This window comes from Hyla sarda, chromosome 2, assembly GCF_029499605.1.
Source record: "Hyla sarda isolate aHylSar1 chromosome 2, aHylSar1.hap1, whole genome shotgun sequence".
In the NCBI taxonomy this organism is placed as follows: domain Eukaryota; kingdom Metazoa; phylum Chordata; class Amphibia; order Anura; family Hylidae; genus Hyla; species Hyla sarda.
In genome coordinates, this window is record NC_079190.1 from 60,989,207 (window position 1) to 61,011,884 (window position 22,678).

The 22,678-nt window shown below is 45.4% G+C and overlaps 1 protein-coding gene across 4 annotated transcripts in view; it reads left to right on the forward strand.

The window, feature by feature from the left end:
- PDS5B (PDS5 cohesin associated factor B) overlaps positions 1-22,678 on the forward strand; it is a 136,864-nt gene that overhangs the window by 93,205 nt on the left and 20,981 nt on the right. For all 4 annotated transcript variants that reach the window (XM_056561895.1, XM_056561894.1, XM_056561893.1 and 1 more), the window contains exons 18-25: positions 1,110-1,215; positions 3,292-3,452; positions 3,624-3,747; positions 3,853-4,011; positions 4,110-4,178; positions 18,368-18,504; positions 20,133-20,256; positions 22,047-22,251. In XM_056561895.1, coding sequence (XP_056417870.1) covers positions 1,110-1,215; positions 3,292-3,452; positions 3,624-3,747; positions 3,853-4,011; positions 4,110-4,178; positions 18,368-18,504; positions 20,133-20,256; positions 22,047-22,251 — 1,085 coding nt within the window. The remainder of the gene's footprint in view (positions 1-1,109; positions 1,216-3,291; positions 3,453-3,623; positions 3,748-3,852; positions 4,012-4,109; positions 4,179-18,367; positions 18,505-20,132; positions 20,257-22,046; positions 22,252-22,678) is intronic.

Sequence of the window (22,678 nt, forward strand, 5' to 3'; positions counted from 1 at the left end):
GTCCCGCAGCATGGGAACCCCGTGATCATGCACGCGGCACCCCGTTTGTAATCAGACCCGGAGCGTGTTCGCTCTGGGTCTGATTATGGTCGACCGCAGGGCCGGTGGCGTGTGACGTCACGCCTCCGCCCCTGTGTGACGTCACTCTCCGCCCCTCAATGCAAGCCTACGGGAGGGGGCGTGTTAGCTATCACGCCCCCTCCCGTAGGCTTGCATTGAGGGGTGGAGCCTGACGTCACACGGGGGCGGAGGCGTGACGTCACACGCCGCCGGCCCTGCGGTAGCCGGTAATCAGTCCTGGAGCGAACACACTCCGGGCACTGATTACAAACTGGGTGCCGCGTGCATGATCACAGGGGGTCCCCGCGATCAGGCATCTTATCCCCTATCCTTTGGATAGGGGATAAGATGTTTAAGCACCGGAGTACCCCTTTAAGAAGGATACAGAGGGCTCACAAGGACCATTGCTTAATAACTGTCAAGGAACAATCTCCTTTGCCAGCTATTTTAACAGTTAAAATGCTGCTGTCGATGGTGACAGCATTTAAAAGAAGGAAGTATATCAACTGGTAGTGCCCTTCATCTAGAGTTGCAGTGGTCGGATCAGTTCCCCCAAACCAATCCATTGTCTTGTGAGCCTGAGGTTTGTACTAGGCCTCTGATGCTGCTTTGACCAATCTATAGCTACAGCCTGCCTATAGGGGGCTGTAGCAATGGAGTGCAATCTGATATATCAAGGTAATTCTAAAGTGTATTTTACTGTCAAATTTGATTCAATAAAGACTACATTTTGCATCATGAAATGTAAAGGTATTGTCGGCTATGGTAACCTATAATGGAATTTCAGTTGGCTATGTAGCTGGAAATATAAAGTTATGTCAGAATTCATTAAGGCAAAAATCAGCTTTGTCCTTTAAGAGGGTTAAGCTTTTATATACTGTCTGTATTGATATGCATATGTTAGTCATATTCCTGTCCTTATAGAATAGTCCTAGAGACCTTTTTGCTTGGGAATGCATTCGCACAGGGGGTGCACTACCACTTAATATACCATATACTTTTCACTGTCATTAGTATAAACTCATTTTGATTGTATGCTTTCTTAACAGTTCCCTCATTAAGCTGGTTAATAAATCAATAGACGGCACAGTGGATGATGAAGAGGAAGGCGTGCTGACAGATCAAGCCATCAGGGCAGGCCTAGAATTGCTTAAGGTAAAGTGTTAGTTTAAGGGCAGCAGGTAAGCTCAAATATGTGATATAAGCTGCTGATACAGACAGGTGCTGTGCCTGAAAATAAATTGGGGATCCCACTGACCACCCATAAACTTTGGGGAAGCTGTCCCTTTTCTTATCAGCAGCAGTGCACTGCTTACAACAGGACAGTTTTGTGAAGTAACCCTGTCCTTTCTGTACTGCCTGCGAATCCCTTCCTTTTAGTAAGCAGTAACCTCCCACATGTAGTAGTGGTACTGCAAATCATCCCCCACCACAGCACAGTGCAGTCTAGTGCAGGTTCTTCAACACTGTCATGGAATAGCAGCGGGGAGTAAGTGCTGTCCTGTGATTGGCCAGAGAAGTAAGAGAAAGGAAGCTTAGGTGTGTATACCACTGAAGAACAGTGCAGCTCTGTTCTCACCACCTAAAAGAGAGGATGAGGAATAGCTGTGCACCATGGAGGAGACTCTGGTGTAGAATAACAGCTGTAAGGGTTGATTTAACAATTATGGAAGTTTTTTTTTAAGTTGTGTAACTCTTACAACGTTCTCTATTAGTACAATACAATATACATACACTTAACTTAAAATATATGCACAATCTTTTTTTTCTTTTTTTTTTCTTTACCAATAAAAACTATTTCTAAAAATATTTTAAGGCAAAACGTGAAGGTAGGGAGTTCCTGCATTACATGTCTGAGGACAAAAACTGTCTGGTTTTCTAATGGCGACCAATCACAGCTCAGGTTTTATTTTACAAGAGCATCTTCATTAATGAAAGCTGATCCCTGGTTTATTGGTTGCTATGTAAAAACCAGACAGTCCAAGGACAAATTGTAAGTCTGATTGGAAACAGATAAGCTCTGTGAGGGTGGAGGATGAGTAGCTGCACAAACTAAAAAGTACAAATCTCAAGTATAACAACAATGTTAGTCCAAAAACCACTTACATACCACTCCTGTTATACACCAAAATGATTATGGCACAAAGATATGAACATTAAAGAAACAAAAATAAAACCCTAATCCAACATAACTTAATATGAGGAATGTACAGCCTACAATGAAAGACCCAGTGATCCAAAAGATACTGTTGTTGGACACTGCAGGAGACAATACCTAAAGGTGTTTCCCCACCTCAGATCCCAAGTGCTTTTTGCCTACCTGGCTTCCATGGAAAGTGCAATTTTTAAGACCCGCTAAACGCATTAAACATATCCAAGCCACACTATAGCCCGGCATAGTATTCTGGAATGCTTTTTGTATCATAACAAAGACTCTTAGAGCTGGTGACGGCAATCAGGCACTGCAGCTATTTGTGTAGACAGCTATCATGAATGAATCAAAGTCCCGATAGATATGGTAGACAACTAGTTTCGCGTCGGAAATTACGCTTCTTCTGGTCGTGGGTACCCACGATCAGAAGAAGCGTCATTTCCGACGCGAAACGAATTGTCTGTTGGTACGCTCCCCGGACCTGAGAGCTTCGGCTCTCGCTCCCCGCACATTCAGCCATCCACCTGCCTGCGCTGTACGGACACTGGAAATAAAGATATAGTTTGGCAAATTCCTCTGTGTGAGTGAGTGCAGCTTTATTCCCCTGTCTTGCAGAGCTTATATTGCTTTTTTGTATCCCTACACAAAGTTCATTTTGAGGCAGCAATGTCAGTATGGGTTTCCCAGGACTGGAAGCACTTTCCAGGGTTTCCGCTGCCATTATACATTTAGGAATCCCTGACTTGGTGTAGGAGAGCACTGTATGCTGGCCACCGTCCTTCCATTTTGAATACAGTGTGCTGCATTGGACTTTCATCTTTCTTTCCTCCTTTGTCTGCAGTATGGTCTATTTGTTTTTCTTTCTTTGCTTCTCTCGCTTTCAGAATTTGCAATGTGTGAGGTTTGATGAAACCTCAATTATTTTGGCAGTGTTTTGCTGTTGAAAAAATAGTTTATTCATACGTGGCATTGCATTTTTTTTAATGCAGAAGTTGTATTTGAGAACAGCGATGTAATTCAAAAGAAAATATTCCAAGGTGCAGTAGTTTTCACATTACTGTTGATTTTGTTTTTCTTAGGTGCTGTCTTTTACACATCCCATCTCATTTCATTCAGCTGAAACCTTTGAATCCCTCTTAGCTTGTCTTAAGATGGATGATGAGAAGGTGGCTGAGGCGGCTCTGCAGATATTCAAAAACACTGGGAATAAAATTGAAGATGACTTCCCACACATTAGATCGTAAGTTACTATCTTTTGTTTTATATTTGTAGTGGCAGGTAACAGTGTTTACTGTCTTGTGTTTTTGTGTATATTTATACAAAATTTTAGCCACTATTTGACATTAATTTTACTGTTAGTCTTTTTATTTATATTTATCATGTGTACAAGTATTCAAATTTTTTTTTCTAGAGCACTGCTTCCTGTTTTACAGCAGAAAGCTAAAAAGGGACCTCCTCGACAAGCCAAGTACTCGATTCACTGTATCCATTCAATATTTTCCAGCAAAGAAACACAGTTTGCTCAAATATTTGAGGTATTTTGTCTCCCAGCCAAAATTGCCCTTTCTCTTACCACTGTTTATCTGCTAATCATGTTAATAGAACAGTCATTTTATTGCAATTTCTTTTTGCCTCTTTAGCCATTACACAAAAGCCTTGATCCCAGTAATCCAGAACAGCTTATCATATCCCTCATAACAATTGGTCACATAGCTCAAATGGCACCTGATCAATTTGCAGGCCCACTGAAGTCAATGGTAGCAAACTTTGTTGTAAAAGACTTGTTAATGACTGACAGAGTAAGTCTTACTTTACATACTGTCTTATTGATACACTTCAACAAATGTTTAGACCACCTCTGTTTATATGCATGTACGGTATTTTTCTCGCCCATCAGTGTCCAGGCAGAAAAACCACTAAACTGTGGGTTCCTGATGAGGAAGTGTCACAAGAGACATTGGTTAAGGTAAGTAAATTTGTCTGTCCTTTGTCAGATGGGTTGTAAAGAATATTGTCTTTTTGCAAAAAATTGTTGTTGCTTTAGTGCATATTCATGGTTAGATTGAAACAAATCCTTGTTGTATAGTCTGATTTTGCATAATTTCAGCACATGCCTTATTTCTAAAGGGACCCCTGAGGCACATTAGTGAACTTTCGGTGGGACCTGCTTACAGTTTTACTGTGTATGGGGATGTGCCATTAGAACTGTTCTCTAGCTGCTAAACTTTGTTCTTGTCAATTTGGTATGCGTGATTGCTTGGCTGAGCCAAATTTTCATATGAAGAGTAGATAGAGCATTCAGTTGACAGCTATAGAATAAAAGAAAAATGCAAACTATACACATTTTATATGGTTTTAGTGCCGACCTACAGTACAAGATAAAATGTTAGTTTGACCGCACAGCGAATGGCGTAAAAAAGAAAAACAAATTGCTAAATTACTTTTATTAAAGTACGTTATGGCTTTTAAAGGGCGAGGAGGGAAAAAATGAAAGTGCAACAACGAAAATTGGCCCAGTCCTTAACCCCTTAAGGACTCAGCCCATTTTGGCCTTAAGGACTCAGACAATTTAATTTTTACGTTTTCATTTTTTCCTCCTCGCCTTCTAAAAATCATAACTCTTTTATATTTTCATCCACAGACTAGTATGAGGGCTTGTTTTTTGCGCGACCAGTTGTCCTTTGTAATGACATCACTCATTATATCATAAAATGTATGGCGCAACCAAAAAACACATTTTTTTTGTGGGGAAATTAAAACGAAAAACGCAATTTTTCTAATTTTGGAAGGTTTTGTTTTCATGCCGTACAATTTATGGTAAAAATGACATGTGTTTTTTATTCTGAGGGTCAATATGATTAAAATGATACCCATTATTATATACTTTTATATTATTGTTGCGCTTAAAAAAAATCACAAACTTTTTAACCAAATTAGTACGTTTATAATCCCTTTATTTTGATGACCTCTAACTTTTTAATTTTTCTGTATAAGTGGCGGTATGGGGGCTCATTTTTTGCGCCATGATCTGTACTTTTTTTTGATACCACATTTGCATTGAAAAAACTTTTAATACATTTTTTATAATTTATTTTTTTAATAAAATGTATTAAAAAAGTAGGAATTTTGGATTTTTTTTTTTTCGTTCACGCCGTTCACCGTACGGGATCATTAACATTTTATTTTAATAGTTCGGACATTTACGCACGCGGCGATACCAAATATGTCTATAAAAAATGTTTTTTACGCTTTTTGGGGGTAAAATAGGAAAAAACGGACGTTTTACTTTTTTATTGGGGAGGGGATTTTTCAATTTTTTTTTACTGTGACTTTTACATTTTTTTACATTTTTTTTTTTACACTTGAATAGTCCCCATAGGGGACTATTCATAGCAATACCATGATTGCTAATACTGATCTGTTCTATGTATAGGACATAGAACAGATCAGTATTATCGGTCATCTCCTGCTCTGGTCTGCTCGATCACAGACCAGAGCAGGAGACGCCGGGAGCCGGACGGAGAGGGGACCTCCGTCTGGCGTTCTGAATGATCGGATCCCCGCAGCAGCGCTGCGAGCGATCCGATCGTTCATTTAAATCGCGAACTGCCGCAGATGCCGGGATCTGTATTGATCCCGGCACCTGAGGGGTTAATGGCGGACGCCCGCGAGATCGAGGGCGTCGGTCATTGCCGCAGGGTCCCTGGCTGCGATCAGCAGCCGGGATCAGCCGTTCATGACACGGGCATCGCTCCGATGCCCGCGGTTATGCACAGGACGTAAATGTACGTCCTGGTGCGTTAAGTACCACCTCACCAGGACGTACATTTACGTCCTGCGTCCTTAAGGGGTTAAAGGCGTACCACCGGTGGAAAACCTTTTTTTTTTCTAAATCAACTGGTGCCAGAAAGTTAAACAGATGTGTAAATTACATCTATTTAAAAATCTTAATCCTTCCAGTACTTAGCTGCTGTATACTACAGAGGAAGTACTTTTCTTTTTGAATTTCTTTCCTGTCTGACCACAGTGCTCTCTGCTGACACCTCTGTCCATGTCAGGAACTGTCCAGAGCAGGAGAGGTTTGCTATAGGGATTTGCTCCTGCTCTGGACAGTTCCTGACATGGACAGGACCTGTCTGACCACAGTGCTATCTGCTGACACCTCATCAGCAGAGAGCACTGTGGTCCGACAGAAAAGAACCATACAACTTCCTCTGTAGTATACAGCAGCTAAGTACTGGAAGGATTAAGATTTTTTAATAGAAGTAATTTACAAATCTGTTAAATCTGTACCCATTTAATCCCTCAAGGACCACAGGTTTTTTCATTTTTGAACTTTGTTTTTTCCTCCTCACCTAAAAATCATAAAGCTTCCAATTTTCCATCTACAGACCCCTATGATTGATGGTTTATTTTTTGTTTTTATTTATTTTTTGCGTCACCAATTCTACTATGTAATGACATCAATAATTTCACCACAATCTACGGCAGGGGTCTCAAACTCGCGGCCCGTGGGACAAAATTTTGCAGCCAGCTGCACAGGCCCCTCATTCTGTGAGGGGCGCATGATGGGGGCATTATATGTGAGGGGCGCATGATGGGGGCATTATATGTGAGGGGCGCTTGCGGCCTAGCCGCTACCTCCAGTGGCCCCTAGATTATGAGTTTGAAACCTCCTGATCTACGGCCAAACCAGAAAATGGCATTTTGTAAATTTTGGGGGCTTCTGATTCTACGCAGAGCACTTTTTGTTAAAAATTACACTATCTTTATTCTGTAGGTCCATTCAATTAAAATGATACCCAAATTATATAGGCTTGATTTTGTTTTACTTCTGCTAAAAAAAAATTTTTTAACTTAATGCCAAATTAGTCAGTTTAAAAATGTCCTCTTGTGACCCCTATGGGATTTTTTTATCGGTTTTTATAAAAAAAAAAAAAATCTCGGTTGGCTCCATTGGGGACGCACGGACCGTGGTATATGCTGCTGACACTAGGCAAAAAAAAAAAAGTCTGCCCCTCCTGTCAGGATATACCCCACCTTCAGACTCTGAGCTAATCAGTTTTAGCTTAGTGTCTGTAGGAGACAGACATGGTTCTGGAGCTCTCCAGACCTGGTCTTCTTACTTTTTTTTTATTTTCTAGTTCAGAGACGTGTGTGTAGGTTTATTTTTTTTATTTTGTTTCCTTTTTTTAAGGTGGGGGTTCAGGAGCATAGCTTTACCTTTTACTCCATATCCAATGAAGATGCACAGGCATAGATTATGCACGGTTAACCCCTTCTCGCCATCGGCCAGTGCCTAGGGTTGTACCTTGGGTCCAGGTCCCCCTATCTACCTGCTCGTCTCGTTGTCTCAGTCCAGCATGATGCAGGCTTTAAAAGACTTCACTAGGTAAGTTTATTTTCCGGGACAGGGCTCACCTAATTGCCTTTAGTAGCCTCTGGAGAATCATTTTCTGGGCCCACTCTGCTGGTAATCTTCACCTGCTCGGTCATTCTGAAGACCGAGGGGCACTTTTTGTTGCTGGAGCCAAACATCTCTCCCGCAGCTTCCAAGTCTCCCTCATGGTGTGGCGGGTGGTGCACTGACCAGCGCTCCCATTCAGCCTCTGTGCGCTGTTTTCCTGCCTGTAGCTGCGCTACTAGCATTTGGCCGGCAGTTTACTTTAGTTTCCGGTCGCCTCAGAGCGAGTTCTGCTGGAAGTCAACCTCCTTTCGGCCCTTTCGATCGGGCCTAAAGGAGGTTGACCGCCAGGCCGACGCCCTCACAGAATAGGAAGGCTCCTTCCTTCAAGACACATCCTTCCTGGAAGTCTGATAACTGTTCAGGCCACATTGCAGCCAAGTCGAGCACCCGTAAGCCTACTTCCACCTGAAGGGACGCCCCCACCCAGGAATTCTTTTCGGGTGGGAGGTAGTTTGTCCCTCTTCCGGGATGATTAGCTTTCTCAGGTGCAGGACTCTTGGGTCTAAGATATCATTTGTGACGGCTATCGTATCAAGTTTGCTTCCTTTCCAAGGGACCGTTTTTAAAAATTCTGGCCTCCTTGTTTTCCTTCCTTGGCGGAGGCCTTTCGGGTCACACTTTGGACCCTTCTCGCTCAGGGAGTTATAGTCTCAGTTGCTCCTGAGGAGCATTTTTTCAGGCTTCAACTCAAATCTTTTTGTTGCCCCCAAAAAAGAGGGCTCTGTCTGCCCTATCCTGGATCTGAAGCTCCTTAACCGCCATCTATTCCTGCATCCTTCCCGTATGGAGTCTCTCTGTTCTGTAGTGACGTCCATGGATCAAGGAGAGAGTTTCTTTCATCAGTGGATATCCGGGACGCGTATCTTCACATCCCAATTTTTCCGGCTCATCAGCGGTATTCCCGCTTCGCCGTTCCGGAGGGCCGTTTTCTTCTTTCCAACTGTAAATTTTTCTTGAAGTTTTTCGGTACAGAAGTAAAACATAGGTCATTTTCTAGGAGAAAACATGAATCAAAAATAAGCATCAAATAATTAACAACAGGTAAGGAGCAGACATCTGAACAAATAAGTGTAAACATCCTTCATGCAACATTAAGTTGTCAAACAATGCTCCTTCAGTAGGAGAACTCCCGGGTAAGCCTATTATCAGGCCCCTATGAAACAGGGAAATACAATTCTCTACAGAACAAACAGGCAACAATAGAAGACAGGACTACACAGATAAGACAAGGAAAGTAAGGAATTGGGGGAGGGGGGGGGAAGAATGGATCGGAAGGGGGAGGGAAGCAAGGAGAAGAGCATCAGAAGAAGTAGGAGGACTAAGAGGGGTTGCTTGTCCGAGAACCTATCCCAGAATATGCGGAAGACCCTGCCTAGCCCCACACTACAACACCAACATTGAGGGAGGAAATTTGGGTTCAATTTATTAAGCAGTGCAAGAATATACCACCATACCATTAACATTTAAAATTGCGTTTCTTTATAGGCTGTACAGATGGAGGTCTTAGAGGCCCGCTGCCAAATTATCTGCCATTGGGGTAAGGTGACAGTGGTGTTCAGAACCTCCTCCCAATGACTCGTCTATTGATGAGATGGGGCATTTCCATCAGGGGGAGCATTAATAATAGAGTATATGTCAGAGAGAAGACCCTTTGTCTGTGGTCCTGAGCAGCATAGCCGTTCGAAGGCCGTAGGCATGGAAACCACATGAGTTCCCAGCACTGACGACACAGTGTCTGAGTTGGAGTTAATGAAGTCGTTCGGAGGAGGGAAGACCAAGTCAGGAAACTATGTCCTCAAAAGAGGGCAAGGAGCAGGATAGGGGTCAACTAGGTCTGCCCAACAGAAGAACCCCCTACCTCCCCGCTCCCTAACCATACTGGAAGTTAGGCTTGGAGGGAAAGCAGGATGGTAAGGGAAAGACTGCAAAGGAGAAACTCAGGAGAAAAGCCTCAATTTCCTGGAGCAATATCCCTATACATATCTGGAAAAGAACATAGGTCCCAGCAAGGGGCCTGGGTGGACTGCCGGCGGGAAGGTACTCCAGAGAAAGGTATTAAGGTGGACCGGTGCCAACCACAATTTCTCAAGTTCCATTCAGCGGCTATAGGCATAAGTGGCCCAGGCTGCTAGATGGAGCAGATGTCTATACCAGAGATATCCGCATTCCCCCGAATCGTGGCAGCAAGGAGTTCGATACATAAAGCAAAGATCAGGGGAGATGACGGACACCCTTGCCTTAGTTCCATTGGACAGAGGAAGAGGCATGAGGGAGCTTAAGAAAGGCCATGGGAGAAGAGTAGAGACCCCGCTGTGCAGTAAGGAAATCTCCCATAATCCTAAATTTCCTTATGGTGGCAAAAAGGAAAGACCAACCCAGCCTATCAAAGGCCTTTTCAGCATCCAGACAAAGGACAACAGCCTGATCAGACCATCAGTTAACCAGATCAATCAGATCGATTACCTGTCTCGTGTTATCACCCCCCCCCCCCCCTTGCGGAAAGGAATGAAGCCTACCTGATCCTTATGGATGAGGGAGGGGAGGAGACAACTGAGACGGACTGCTAGAATCTTAGAGAACAGCTTCAGGTCGGTATTGAGCAGGGCTATGGTCCAATAACTGAAGCAATCATGTGGGTCCTTACCCGGTTTAGGAATGTGGATAAGGAGTGAGTGCAAAAATGACTGCGAGATCCCCTCTCCCCCCATAAAGGAATTAAACAGAGGAACAAGATGAGGAAGGAGAGCAGAGAAGGTCTTTATAATATAGATAAGAAAAACAGTCTGGGCCCGGGGAGCATCCCGATGGTAAGGACTTCAGCAATTTCCTCGAGTGCGATTGGAGTGTTCAAGGAAGCCCGATCATTCGCTGTGAGAGAAGGTAAATGACACTCCGAAAGAAAGGAGTCCAGTAGAGCATCGTGTTCGCCAGGGTCAGAAGGCAGTTGAGGGGTAAGGGAGTAAAGCTTAGAATAGTAGTCCCAAAAAAGGCGAGAGATCGCATCAGGGTGATAGTGGAGAGTGCCTGAAGAATCCTTCAGAGCGGAGGGCATCTGGGTTGCAGCGCGGTCTCTCAAATGTCTAGCCAGCATCGAATGGGCTTTGTTACCCTTCTCATAAAACCATTGTTTAGCGTAGAGAAACTGTCTCTCCACTTTATGGAGAGCAAGCTCACCCAATTGGGCCCGGGCCGCGACCAGACGCCTCAGCACCCAAAGAGAAGGAGCAGAGAGCAAGGTAGTCTCGAGAGTACAAATTTGTGATTACAGCTCCCGGGTTCGAGCCAAGGCGTCGCGTTTCAAACAGGAGAGCAATACAGTGCCCTCTAATTACTGATTTATGAGCTTTCCAGAGAACAGCCTGCGAAGACAGATCCCTGGTTAAGAGTAAAATATTCAACTATGGAGGCCTGTATCGATTCCCGGTAGGGCAAAGATTTGAGTAAGGAGTCATTGAGACGCCAGTGGCAGCGTCAAGGAGAAAGACAGGACTATGGTCGGACCAAGAAATGGGGTGCAGGGAGGCAGAAGAGAGGATGCGGACCATAGGTAAATTGCCAAAAAAGCGGATATGTAGTTTATGTGGATGGGAGTAGAACTGGAAGGATTTTTCAGTAGGGTGGTTAATCCTTAACAGGGAAGAGGAGCGTATCAAGCGACGGAACAAAGAAGCAAGGCGCAGGAGGAGCAGGACTGCCAAGGACTGAGTGACAGTCCTTGGAAGGGGGAAAAATTAGGTTAAAATCGCCGCCAAAAAGCCAGCCTTGGTGGGGAGATGAGTACATCGTCGAGAAATGACGGAACTAGCCCAGAAAGATCAACCCCACTAGGCCATGCCAAAGGCAGCAGGTAGAGTTGACCGCAAAAAAAACCCTAAAGATACAGTAGGCATAACTTTGCAATAAATGTAAAACAATAACAACCAATGTATCCCAATGAGAAACTTAGGGAAGGCGAAGTCCCACTGATACTAGGGGAGCACCAACGAGCATCCAGACCCCAGTTCAAGTAGGTGCGTGGGGGGGGGGGGGGGGAGAGAGAGACACGTCATCCTGAGGGGGCTGCTTTCCTGTTCCCTCCGGACTGCTGCTTGCAGACTGGTTGCCATACGGATGGAGGGGAGAGTCCCCAGTCCATCACTTGAGGGGCAGGAATGTCCAGGGCGGAACAAAAATTTGGATTATCAGAGTGCGAATGCAAAACAGCAGCGTCCATCCCTGCGAGCTTGCAGAGCGAGAGGAAAGTTCCAGCGGTAGGTGACATGATGGTCTTGGAGAACTGCCAAAAGGGGTTGGAGCAGCAGTCTCTTCCTGAGGGTGATCCAGGAGAGGTCTTGATACAGCTGGATATGAGCACCATTGAAGTTGAAGTTCCGTTGGGACCGGCCCTTGGCCATAATAGCTTTTTTAAGTTGGAAGTCGTTCACACAACAGACGACGTCTCTAGGGGGGCCATTTGAGGGCTTGGAGCGAATTCGGTCTTGAGGGCTTGGAACAATTTGATCTTATCCGATGGGGGTTCCCGAGGAGAAGCTTGAAAATGGCTTTCATAGTTACATGCAGGTCTTCATCCCGGGTGGCTTCCGGGGGGGGGGGGGGGGGGAGGGACCGGAGGGTGCTCCGATGACACTGCAGTATCCGAGGGCTCCCGGGAGGCTACAGGGGTCCCAGTGCGGGAGTGTAATCCAGACGCAGGACCAACAATGGCAGTCAGGCTGGCGGGTCCGGAGGTAGAGGTAGGCTGTCTCTTTGATGACTTGCGGGAAGATTTCCCCATAAGGCTGACGGAAGTCAGGGCGTAAGTAGGTGGGCAGAGGGCCTCGTGGTGCCGGCGCTCTAGCAGTGAGCAGCCATCTTCCACGGCACCTCACCACACCCCCCTCCGGAGGGCCATTTTCAGTTTGTGGCCCTTCCTTTCAGCCTGTCCATGGCCCCAAGAGTCTTAACACCACTCCTGGCAGTGGTGATCTCAATCCTTCGAGCCCGGGGTGTGTCCGTGATCTCTTACCTGGATGACCTCCTGATCAAAGCTCCAACCAGTGACCAGAATCAGGAGAGTCTCCTTCTCATTCTACAGACCTTGTCCTATTTCGGCTGGGTGATAAACCAGAAAAAATCCTACCTTACTCCCACCCTGTCCCTGATCTTCTTGGGACTCCAGTTTGACACTGCGGCCGCCCGGATTCGGCTCCTGCCGGACTAGCGCCACTCTGTCAGCAGGCGTTCATCTTTTCAGTCGTACTGTTCCAGTTTCCATTCAATCCTACATGGAAGTCATGGGTCGGATGGTGGCGGCCGTGGAAGCTGTCCCCTTCGCCCATTTCATTGTCGCCCTCTTCAACTGGCACTTCTGTCCTGGTGGGACAAGTCTCCGCTTTCCCTCGATCGCAGAATTCTCCCCCCCCCCCCCCCGAATGTACTAGTCCCTCCTGTGGTGGCTTCAGTCTCCTCCTCTTTGGTAGGGATGGTCTTTCCTGCCTCTTCACTGGTAAATCATCATGAATGATGCCAGTCTCAGCGGTTGGAGGGAGTCTTCCAGGATTGGACGGTCCAGGGCTGTTGGTCCTCTCAGGAAGCTCTTCTCCCCATAAACATCCTGGAACTCCGGGCAATTTACCTTTTTGCCTCCTCCATTGGGAGCAACTTCTCCAGGACTGTCCTGTTTGTGTCCAGTCTGTCAACTCCACGGCTGTGGCATATGTCAATTGCCAGGGCGGTGCTCGCAGCCCTGCGGCAATCAGAGGTCTCCAGGTTCCTACTCTGGACGGAACTCCAGAGTTCCCTCCATCTCTGCGATTCACATACCGGGGGTGGACAATTGGGAGGTGGACTACCTCAGCTGCTCCTCTGCTGACCCCAGCGAGTGATCTCATTCGGAGGTGTTAGCAGAAATCTGCAACCTCTGGGGGACTCCGGACGTGGACCTCTTCGCGCCTCGCCACAACCAAAGTTGCAAAGTCCCGCGATCCTCTGGCCATGGACGCCTTAGTGATCCCCTGATCGCACTTAGTCCTCCCCTTATCTCTTTCCTCCTCTTCCTCTCCTTCCCAGGGTCCTGAGGAATCTCAAAGCGGAGGGCGTCTCCAGCATTCTCGTGACTCCGGACTGGCCTAGATGCGTGTAGTGCACAGACATTGTTCACATAGTGGCCGACGTACCACTGCGTCTCCCAGTTCTTCCTGACCTGCTCTCTCAGGGTCCCCTTTGATTAGCCAATTTACTGTCTCTGCATTTGACGACGTGGCAGTTGAAACTGCGGTTCTAAGGGCTGGGGGGTTCTCTCCCAGGTCATCCGCACAATGATCAGGGCCTTCCTCTGCAATGATTTATTCACGTACTTGGCGGTCTTACTTTCCATTGGTGTGAGTCTCAATCTTTCTCACCAGTTGTCTTCTCCCTTCTGTGCCGCCTTTCATTTTTATAGTCTGGACTGGACCAACACTTGGCTCTCAGTTCTCTTAACCCCTTAAGTAGGCACGGTCAGATACAAAAACTTTTAATACGTTGTAAAGCATGAAAAACAAATAGGTTTTGCAATTGCTTTCTTTTAAAAAATTTCAGTATTTCATACTGAGAAAGCCAGTCAAACAACTGCCTATGTCATGGACACACTTCCTTGATTGACAGCTGTGAGCGCAGGGCTCACAGCTGGAGGTAAAATCCTCCCACTGCCAGCTTGTGTCCTGCTACTGTCAGTGAGATGTCCTGGGTCGGCTATCCGTTCCGGCCGTTTCGTGGCCCCATCAGGCACCCGTAGGCCTTCCTTGGTCTGAAGAGTCGCCCCCACCCGCCGACCTTTCTCGGGTCGCTGGTCGCCTCTTACTTCTGGGATGCCTGGACCACGCACATTCAGGATCCAGCTCCTTTTTTATCCAGGGAGTAATTGTCCCGGTTCCTTCAGGGGAACGTTTGAGGTTTATTCCAACCTCTTTGTGGTCCCCAAGAAAGGCGTTTCTGTTCGCCCTATCGTGGTTCTCGAATATCTCAGCCAGCATCTTCTGCTTTCTTCCCAAATGGAGTCTCTCCGTTCGGTGCTGGCGTCCCTGGTTCATGGGGAATTTTCGTTCCTCGATGGACATCAAGGATGCCTGCCTCGACATCTCATTGTTTCCCGGTCATCAGCGGTACCTCCGCTTTGCAGTTCCGGACGGTCATTTTCTATTGTGGCTCTCCACTTCGGTCTGACCACTTCTCTGCGGACCTTTACCAAAGTCCTGGCGCCTGTGATAGCCCTTTTACGGACAACCGTTTCAATGATTCCTTACTTGGACAACCACCTGATCAGAGCTCCAGCCAGGGCCCAGATCCTGGAGAGTCTGTCACAATCTCCAGACTTTGTCTTACTTCGGTTGGATGGTCAGTTGGAACAAGTCCAACCGCTCTCCTCGAGCTCCAGTTTCCATTCGCTTTTGCATGGATGTCCTGGGTCGGTTAGCGGCGGCCGTGGAGGCCGTGCCATTGGCCCAGTTTCGTCACAGACCTCTTCAACTGGTGATTCTCTTCCGGTGGGACAGATCTCCACTGTCTATCGACCGCAAGATCGTTCTCTCTCGACAGTCTTGTCGGTCCCTTCTATGGTGGCTTCGTTTCCCCCCTGTTTTTTTCAGGGGCGCTTCTTCCTGCCCCTCCCTTCCAGTCTGTCGGGCTGGGGGAGGTGTTTTCAGGGACCGGCCGGTCTGGGGCCTTGGTCCCCCGTGAAGCCCTTTTCCCCTTCAACATGTTGGGCCTAGGGCAATCCTTTCTTTGCTTGCTTGTTGGAGAAATTCCCTTCTGGGCGGAACTCAGGTTTCCGGCCATCTCACCTATGCGTCTCTGGGATGTTGTCTTCTCAGCTGGTCCTCAGTCATCCAAGGCAAGTGGTCCCCACGTCCGGAGATGTTTGCAGTGATCTGCAACCCCTGGGGCACTCCAGGCATGGACCTCAGCACGTCCTTCCACAACCAAGCGTTCCTATCTCTTGGTCGGGCTTTGCCCTACCTTATCTGTTCATTGGTAGGGCTTTGCCCTACCTTATCTGTTTCCTCCCCTTCCTCTATTTTCGGGGCCGTGAGGAAACTCTCAGCAGAGGGCGTTTCCGCCATTCTCTTGGCCCAGCCTTGCCCTGGGGGGGCGTGGTACGTCGTCGTGGTCAGGCTCCTGAACGACTTAACTCTGCGCCTTCTCTATCGTCTAGACCTCTTATCTCAGGTCTTCTGTGCCACCCCTATTTACCGTCTCTGCTTTGGACGGCGTGGCGGTTGAGACAGCGGTTCTGAGGACCTTTGAGGTTTCTCTTCCCGAGTGGTTCGCACCATGCTGAGGGCACACAAGCCTTCCTCTGCAAGATTTACCACCATACCTGGCGGTCTTATTTTTGTTGGTGTGAAACTCAGCCTTTCTCCGATCGTGGTCTTCCTTCCCCGACTCCTTTCCAGTCGGGGCTGGCCCAAGGGTTGGCTTTCAGCTCCCTTAAGGGTCAAAGGTTTGGCCCTTTCCATTTTTTTTCAACGTCTTCTGGCGTTCAATTATCATGTCCGCACCTGGTTCAGGGAGTGGCACAAGCTGCCCCTCCCCATCGGTCCCCTTCTTTCCCTTGGGACATACACTTGGTCTTAGGTGCCCTGCGAAGTGCCCCTTTTGAACCTCTCAGGGACATTTCTCTTTGCCTCCTTCCCCGGAAGGTGGTGTTCCTTATTGCTCTTACTTCTGTTAGGAGGGGTCAGAGCTGGCAGCTCTCTCCTACCGTTCTCCCTTCCTGGTTGTATACCAGGAAAAGTTGTTTTCCGTCCAGGTCCGTCCTTCTTACCTGAGATGGTTTTGGTTTTTTTCATCTCAAGGAGGACATTGTTCTACTGTCCTTTTGTCCGGCCCCTTCTCATCCCTGGGAGCGTTTGCTCCACCACTTGGTTGTGGTGAGGTTTGTTCGGACTTGTCTCTCAGTCACTCTTTCCTTTCGGCAGTGTGACTCCCTTTTTTGTTTTTCCCGTAAGGTCATCATACAGGACAACCTGCTTCTACAGCCACCATTTTTTTGTGGATCCGGTCTGCTATTTCGGAAGCTTACCGCTGCAAGGGGAAGATCTCACCCTTCAGGGTTTTGGCTCATTCCACCCGTTTTTCGGGGCATCCTGGGCACTCCGCTATGTGGCTTCGGCCTTGCAGTTCTGTAAAGCGTCCACGTGGTCGTTTTTGCACAATTTCACAAGGTCCTACCAGATTCATACCTTTGCATCAGCTGATGCTCCTCTGGGCCGTAAGGCGTTGCAGGCGGCGGTGGTCCAGCCGTTCACCTGACTGATTTCCTTACCCACCCAAGGGACGGCTTTGGTACGTCCCATGGTCTGTGTCCCCCAATGTAGCTGATAGAGAGATTTTCATGCTTACCGTAAAATCTTTCTCGAAGGATCCATTGGGGGACACAGCTCCCTCCCTTTTTTCTGGTGTTCCTATTTCAGTTATCTGTCCGAGGGTGTGTTCAGTTACGTTTTTCTTCTGGTTGCTTGGACAGTTTGTGGTTTTTCTCTTGACCGATCGGTCTTCTCCTATTGCTATGGGACTAAAACTGATTACCTCAGGTGCCTGTGGGCGGGTATACCCTGCTGGGAGGAGCAGACTTTTCTTCTTGCCATAGTGTCAAGCCTCCTAGAGACAGAAGCATATACCCATGGTCTGTGTCCCCCAATGGATCCTTCGAGAAAGAGATTTTACAGTAAGCATAAAAATCTCCTTATTTGGTATCATTGCGTACAGAAATGTCCGAACTATAAAAATAGAATGTTAATGATCCCCTACGACAAACGCCATAAACGTAAAAAAAAAAGTCAAAAATTTCAGCTTGTTTGTCTCATCAATTTATAAAAAGCTATCAAAAAGTCACTCGCACATCTCTGAATACAGGAAAAATAAGAAAGTTAGAGGTGGTCAAAATAGGCCAATTTTAAACATACTGATTTTGTAAAAGTTTTTAAAAGCAGTACTATAATAGAAATGTGATCTGCTGCAGTGCGGTACTTTAAATGAATGATCGGATCGCCCGCAGCGTAAAAAAATGTAAAATAAAAAAGTTTTACATTTTTGAAAACCCCTCCCCAATAAAAAGGTAAAACGTCTGTTTTTCCCATTTTACCCTCAAAAAAGCATAAAAAAAATAATTAATACACATTTGGTATTGCCGCGTGCGTAAAAGTCTGAACTATTAAAATATATTATCCTGTACGGTGAACGGCGTAAACATGTTAAAAAAAAATTAAAAAAAGAAAGAAAAAAAGGCCCAAATTGCTGCTTTTTTGTCACATTTTATTCCAAAAAATGTTTTTATAAAAAATTTATAAAAAGTAAAACCTAGGCAAAAAGTGTTAATGATAAAAACTACAGATCATGGTGCAAAGAATGACCCCTCATACCGCCCCATGTACAGAAAAATTTGAAAATTATAGCTGGTCAAAATAGGACAATTTCAAACATATTAATGTTGTTAAAATGGCTTGAGATTTTTTTTTTTAGCGGTACAATTATAGAAAAGCATATGACATGGGTATTATTTTAATCGTATTGACCCAGAGTATAAAGAAAACATGTCATTTTTACCGTGAAGTGTACAGCGTGGAAACAAACCCCCCCCCCCCAAATGAGCTTTGACTGAGGCTGAAATATATTAAATACACCATTTATTTAGTAACAAGTCTACCCTTCCCCCCATCTTTGTTATGCAGATTCAGGCAATTAAGATGATGGTGCGTTGGCTAATTGGGATGAAAAATAACCATAGTAAATCTGGAACATCTACATTACGGCTTCTAACAGCCATTTTACATGCTGATGGAGATTTAACAGAACATGGAAAGCTGAGGTAAATGTTAGTGCTTAGAAATCAGATTAGTCTACAAGGCAAATTGAGAAAACCTTCATGCCATCTTAGTTTTGTAACATATTTAAAATAAGACTGGTTAAGTCACATGTATCTGGTGCAATGCAGCAAAAAGTTGTACATTTTCTCGCAAACACCAGGCTTGTCTGAAAAATTTGAGAATTTTTGCTGTTCTGCAGTGCACTTGCCTGGTGTTAATTACCCTTTGAAGACTGGCCTATAAAATTCTGGTTTACATACAGGTGAAACTCAAAACAAAAATTAGAATATTGTGCAAAAGTTAAAGGAGAACTCCGGAATATAAAAATTGTCCCCCATACTGCCGGCAGTAAAAAAAATAAAGATGTACATACCTTCCTCCGCTCCCCCAGGGCCTCCGGTAACGTCTCCGGTCTCCGCCACGATCCACTTCCTGGTTTCCGGTGGTTGGAGAATCATACTGCGCTCAGCCAATCACCAGCCACAGCGAAGTCAGACTCGGCCAGTGATAGGCTGAGCAGCAGTGTGAGAACGCTTCAGGACACAAAATTCTTCACTACACTGGCACCTGCTGCCGGGGCCGAAAACGTCACACTGCCGCTCAGCCTATTGCCGGCCGAGCCAGGACTTCACTGCTGCCGGTGATTGGCTGAGCGCAGTAAGACTCTCCGACCACGGCAACCAGGAAGAGGATCGTGGCGGAAACCGGAGCCGGTTACTGGAGGCCCCGGGGGAGCGGAGGAAGGTATGTACATCTTTTATTTTTTTACTGCCGGCAGTATGGGGGACAATTTTCATATTCCAGAGTTCTCCTTTAATTAATTGCAGTAATGCAACTTGTCTCCGGAAGGAAGCATGAAGGGCTCCAACATCTCCTGTTAGACCGATGCGTTGACCCTGGATTTAAAGGGATACTCCGGCCCTAAGACATCTTATACCCTATCCAAAGGATAGAGAATAAGATGTCTGATCGTGGAGGTCCTGCCACTGGGGACCACCGCAATCTCTCGTGCACCACCCACCAATCTCAGCTACACGAAGCAATTGCTGTCACGCCCCCTCTCATAGACCTGTATTGAGGGGGGGCTGGGTGTGAAATCCCAAGGGGGCAGAGTCGTGACGATACTCCGTCCCTCTTGTCGTTAGTCTTAGGACACGGAATGATCATCGCTTCGTGCAGCAGAGACAGGTGGGTGCTGCATGAGAGATTGCGATGGTCCCCCGGTGGGACCCCCCGATCAGACATCTTATCCCCTATCCTTTGAATAGGAGATAAGATGTTTTAGGGTACCCCTTTAATGAAGCACAGTGGACCAACACCAGCAGATTACATGGCTCCCCAAATCATATAATATTGGGGATTTGGGGTTTTCATGAGCTGTAAGCCACAATCCTCACAATTATGACAAATCACGGCTTGAACTATCTTGCTTTGCATGTAATGAGTCTCCTATATTAGTTTCACCTTTTAAGTTGCATTACTGAAATAAATGAACTTTTGCACGATAGTCACATTATTCAAGTTTCCCCTATAAATTACCACCTAATGTGAATATCCTTTTAGAATAAGTTTTCCCTTTCTTGCCTTTTTATACTTTTTGCTAATTATATTTATATTTTATTCCATTTAGTAAACCAGACATGTCACGGCTGCGGCTAGCAGCTGGTTGTGCAATTGTGAAGCTAGCACAGGAGCCATGTTACCATGAAATCATCACCCTAGAACAGTATCAGCTGTGTGCGCTCGTAGTCAATGTAAGTATTTATAGGAATTGCATCTTTTTATACGAAGACAGGGTTTATTTACATGTACAGTATCACATATTTGTTGTGCAGGATTTAATGCTGCAGATTTGAAACTGTTCAGCCATTTATTTTTACATTGAACTTGACAGCATAGAATCTGCAGCTTCAAATCCTGTATGTGTGAATAAACCCTTAGGGTACATTTACACTTAAGCAGAATTGATGCACAGGATTTTCTGCTGCAGATTTCAATGTAAACTAAGGCTGCTTTCACACTAAAATTCATCCGTTTTCAAAGATCCGTTTGATGTTCTGTTATGAAAACCCTGAAAATCGGCCATTAAACGTTCGTTAGAAAATCCCATACGTCCGTTAGAAAATCCCTTTATAGTCTGGGATTTTTACATTATCCGTTTTAATCCGTTATAGTCCGTTATAAATAACAGACGTTATTTTGTGACGGAAGATAGTGACGGAAGAAATAGTGCATGCACTATTTCTTCCGTTCATTCTCCCGTCACAAAATAACGTCCGTTATTTATAACTGATTAAAACGGATAATGTAAAAATCCCATAGACTATAATGGGATTTTCTAACGGACGTATGGGATTTTCTAACAAACTTTTAATGGCCGACTTTCAGGGTTTTCATAACGGAACATCAAACGGATCTTTGAAAACGGATGAATTTTGTAGTGTGAAAGCAGCCTAAATGACTGAGCACAGCTTCTAATCGGCAGTTACAAATCCTGCGCATCAAATCTGCGCAGGATCTTGTATGTGTGAATGCACAATAAAAAGGGATGTCGTCTTCTCACCAGACCTGCAGAGTTTACGCCCTATTCAGTGCAGTGACTTAGCCAGTAATAGACAGAATATGAATCACTCAGCATGGATCGGTAAAAACTGTCAGATGTATTTCCCAATGACAACCAATAAAACACTGTCTATTTACCTGCTTAGATCTGAAGTTCTAAAAGGGGTAAATGGGGGAAAAATTTTTTTTTAAATCAACTGGTGACAGTTATATAGACATTGCTGGATTGCTCACGTAAAGTAAGTTCTCTCTACCTAAGGTTCCAAGCATCGCAGATTGAATAGTTCTAGACAATTGTTCTGTCCTGGAGATGTGGCCAATGCCCTGAAGTGCAATGGCTTCCCTTCTATAATTGTCCTCAACTTGTCCCCTTTCATTTAGAGTGACTAGTCTGGCATTGCTTACTTTATTGTGTGCGCTATTAAAATCCTGCACCAGATCAGTCATGTTGCATGCATTGGGAGGTTTCAGGAAGTTATTATTAAAAGGAATCTTTAGTGGCTTGTCCACAGCTCCAGGACACTTGTGTGATTGGATATTATTGCTATAAACGGCTCCTGTGACATGTCTTGTTTTGCAGGGTAAAATAATGTAACACTTCCCCCTTGAATCATGTTGTGATCTTGTGTATGCACGCCTTAATAGTACATAAGGCTAGGATTACATATGTCCTGTGCCCGGCATATGAAATTACAGCCTAAATGTCGATGCAACTCAGGCCACAACTGATGACAACATGCATCAGTTGTGTAGCATCCGGCGTCCATTTATTCTGAACGCTGAACTCTGGTGTTCAAACTCAGACGCCAGATGATTGTGAACTGTCCCATTCAAATGAATGGGATCAGTTCTACCATCAGTTTCCCTTCGTTGCATGTTCCCAGAAGCCTGATATTTATAAAGGAGGCCTTATAGGTTATGTAATGGCTTTCTGGTTTATTTAGGTCATCTTCATCATTGTCTTTTGTCCTCTTCCTCATAGGATGAGTGTTATCAAGTCAGACAGCTCTTTGCACAAAAGCTACACAAAGGCTTGGCTAGATTACGTCTTCCACTTGAATATATGGCAATTTGTGCCCTGTGTGCAAAAGATCCTGTAAAAGAGAGAAGAGCACATGCCAGGCAGTGTCTGGTGAAAAATATTAATGTTAGGAGAGAGTACCTGAAACAGCATGCTGCAGTAAGCGGTAAGTTGAATCTGTTAAATTCACAATTCTGAACAGTGTAGACGGGATCGATACCCATGCTAATTTGTTGGCTTGCAATAATATCACCTTAACATATTTTAATATGATGTAAATGACTCTAAAGGGGTTGTATGAGATCAGTTCCACTCTTGTCTGTGGGTAGAATCAAGATCTGAGTAATTCAAGTAAATGGCTAGTTTGCCATTAAAGCCATGTAAACAATGATGGCCACACAGATGTCATAGATATAAACAGCACAGACAAAGAACAAGAATAAATTATATTTCTCTATCGGCTCCATTGGGGGGACACAGACTCTGGGTATATGCTGCTGTCTCTAGGAGGTTGACACTATGGTAACCAAAAAGTCGGCTCCTCCCAGCAGGTTATACTTGCCTCCAGGCCACTGAGCAATTCAGTTTTTGTT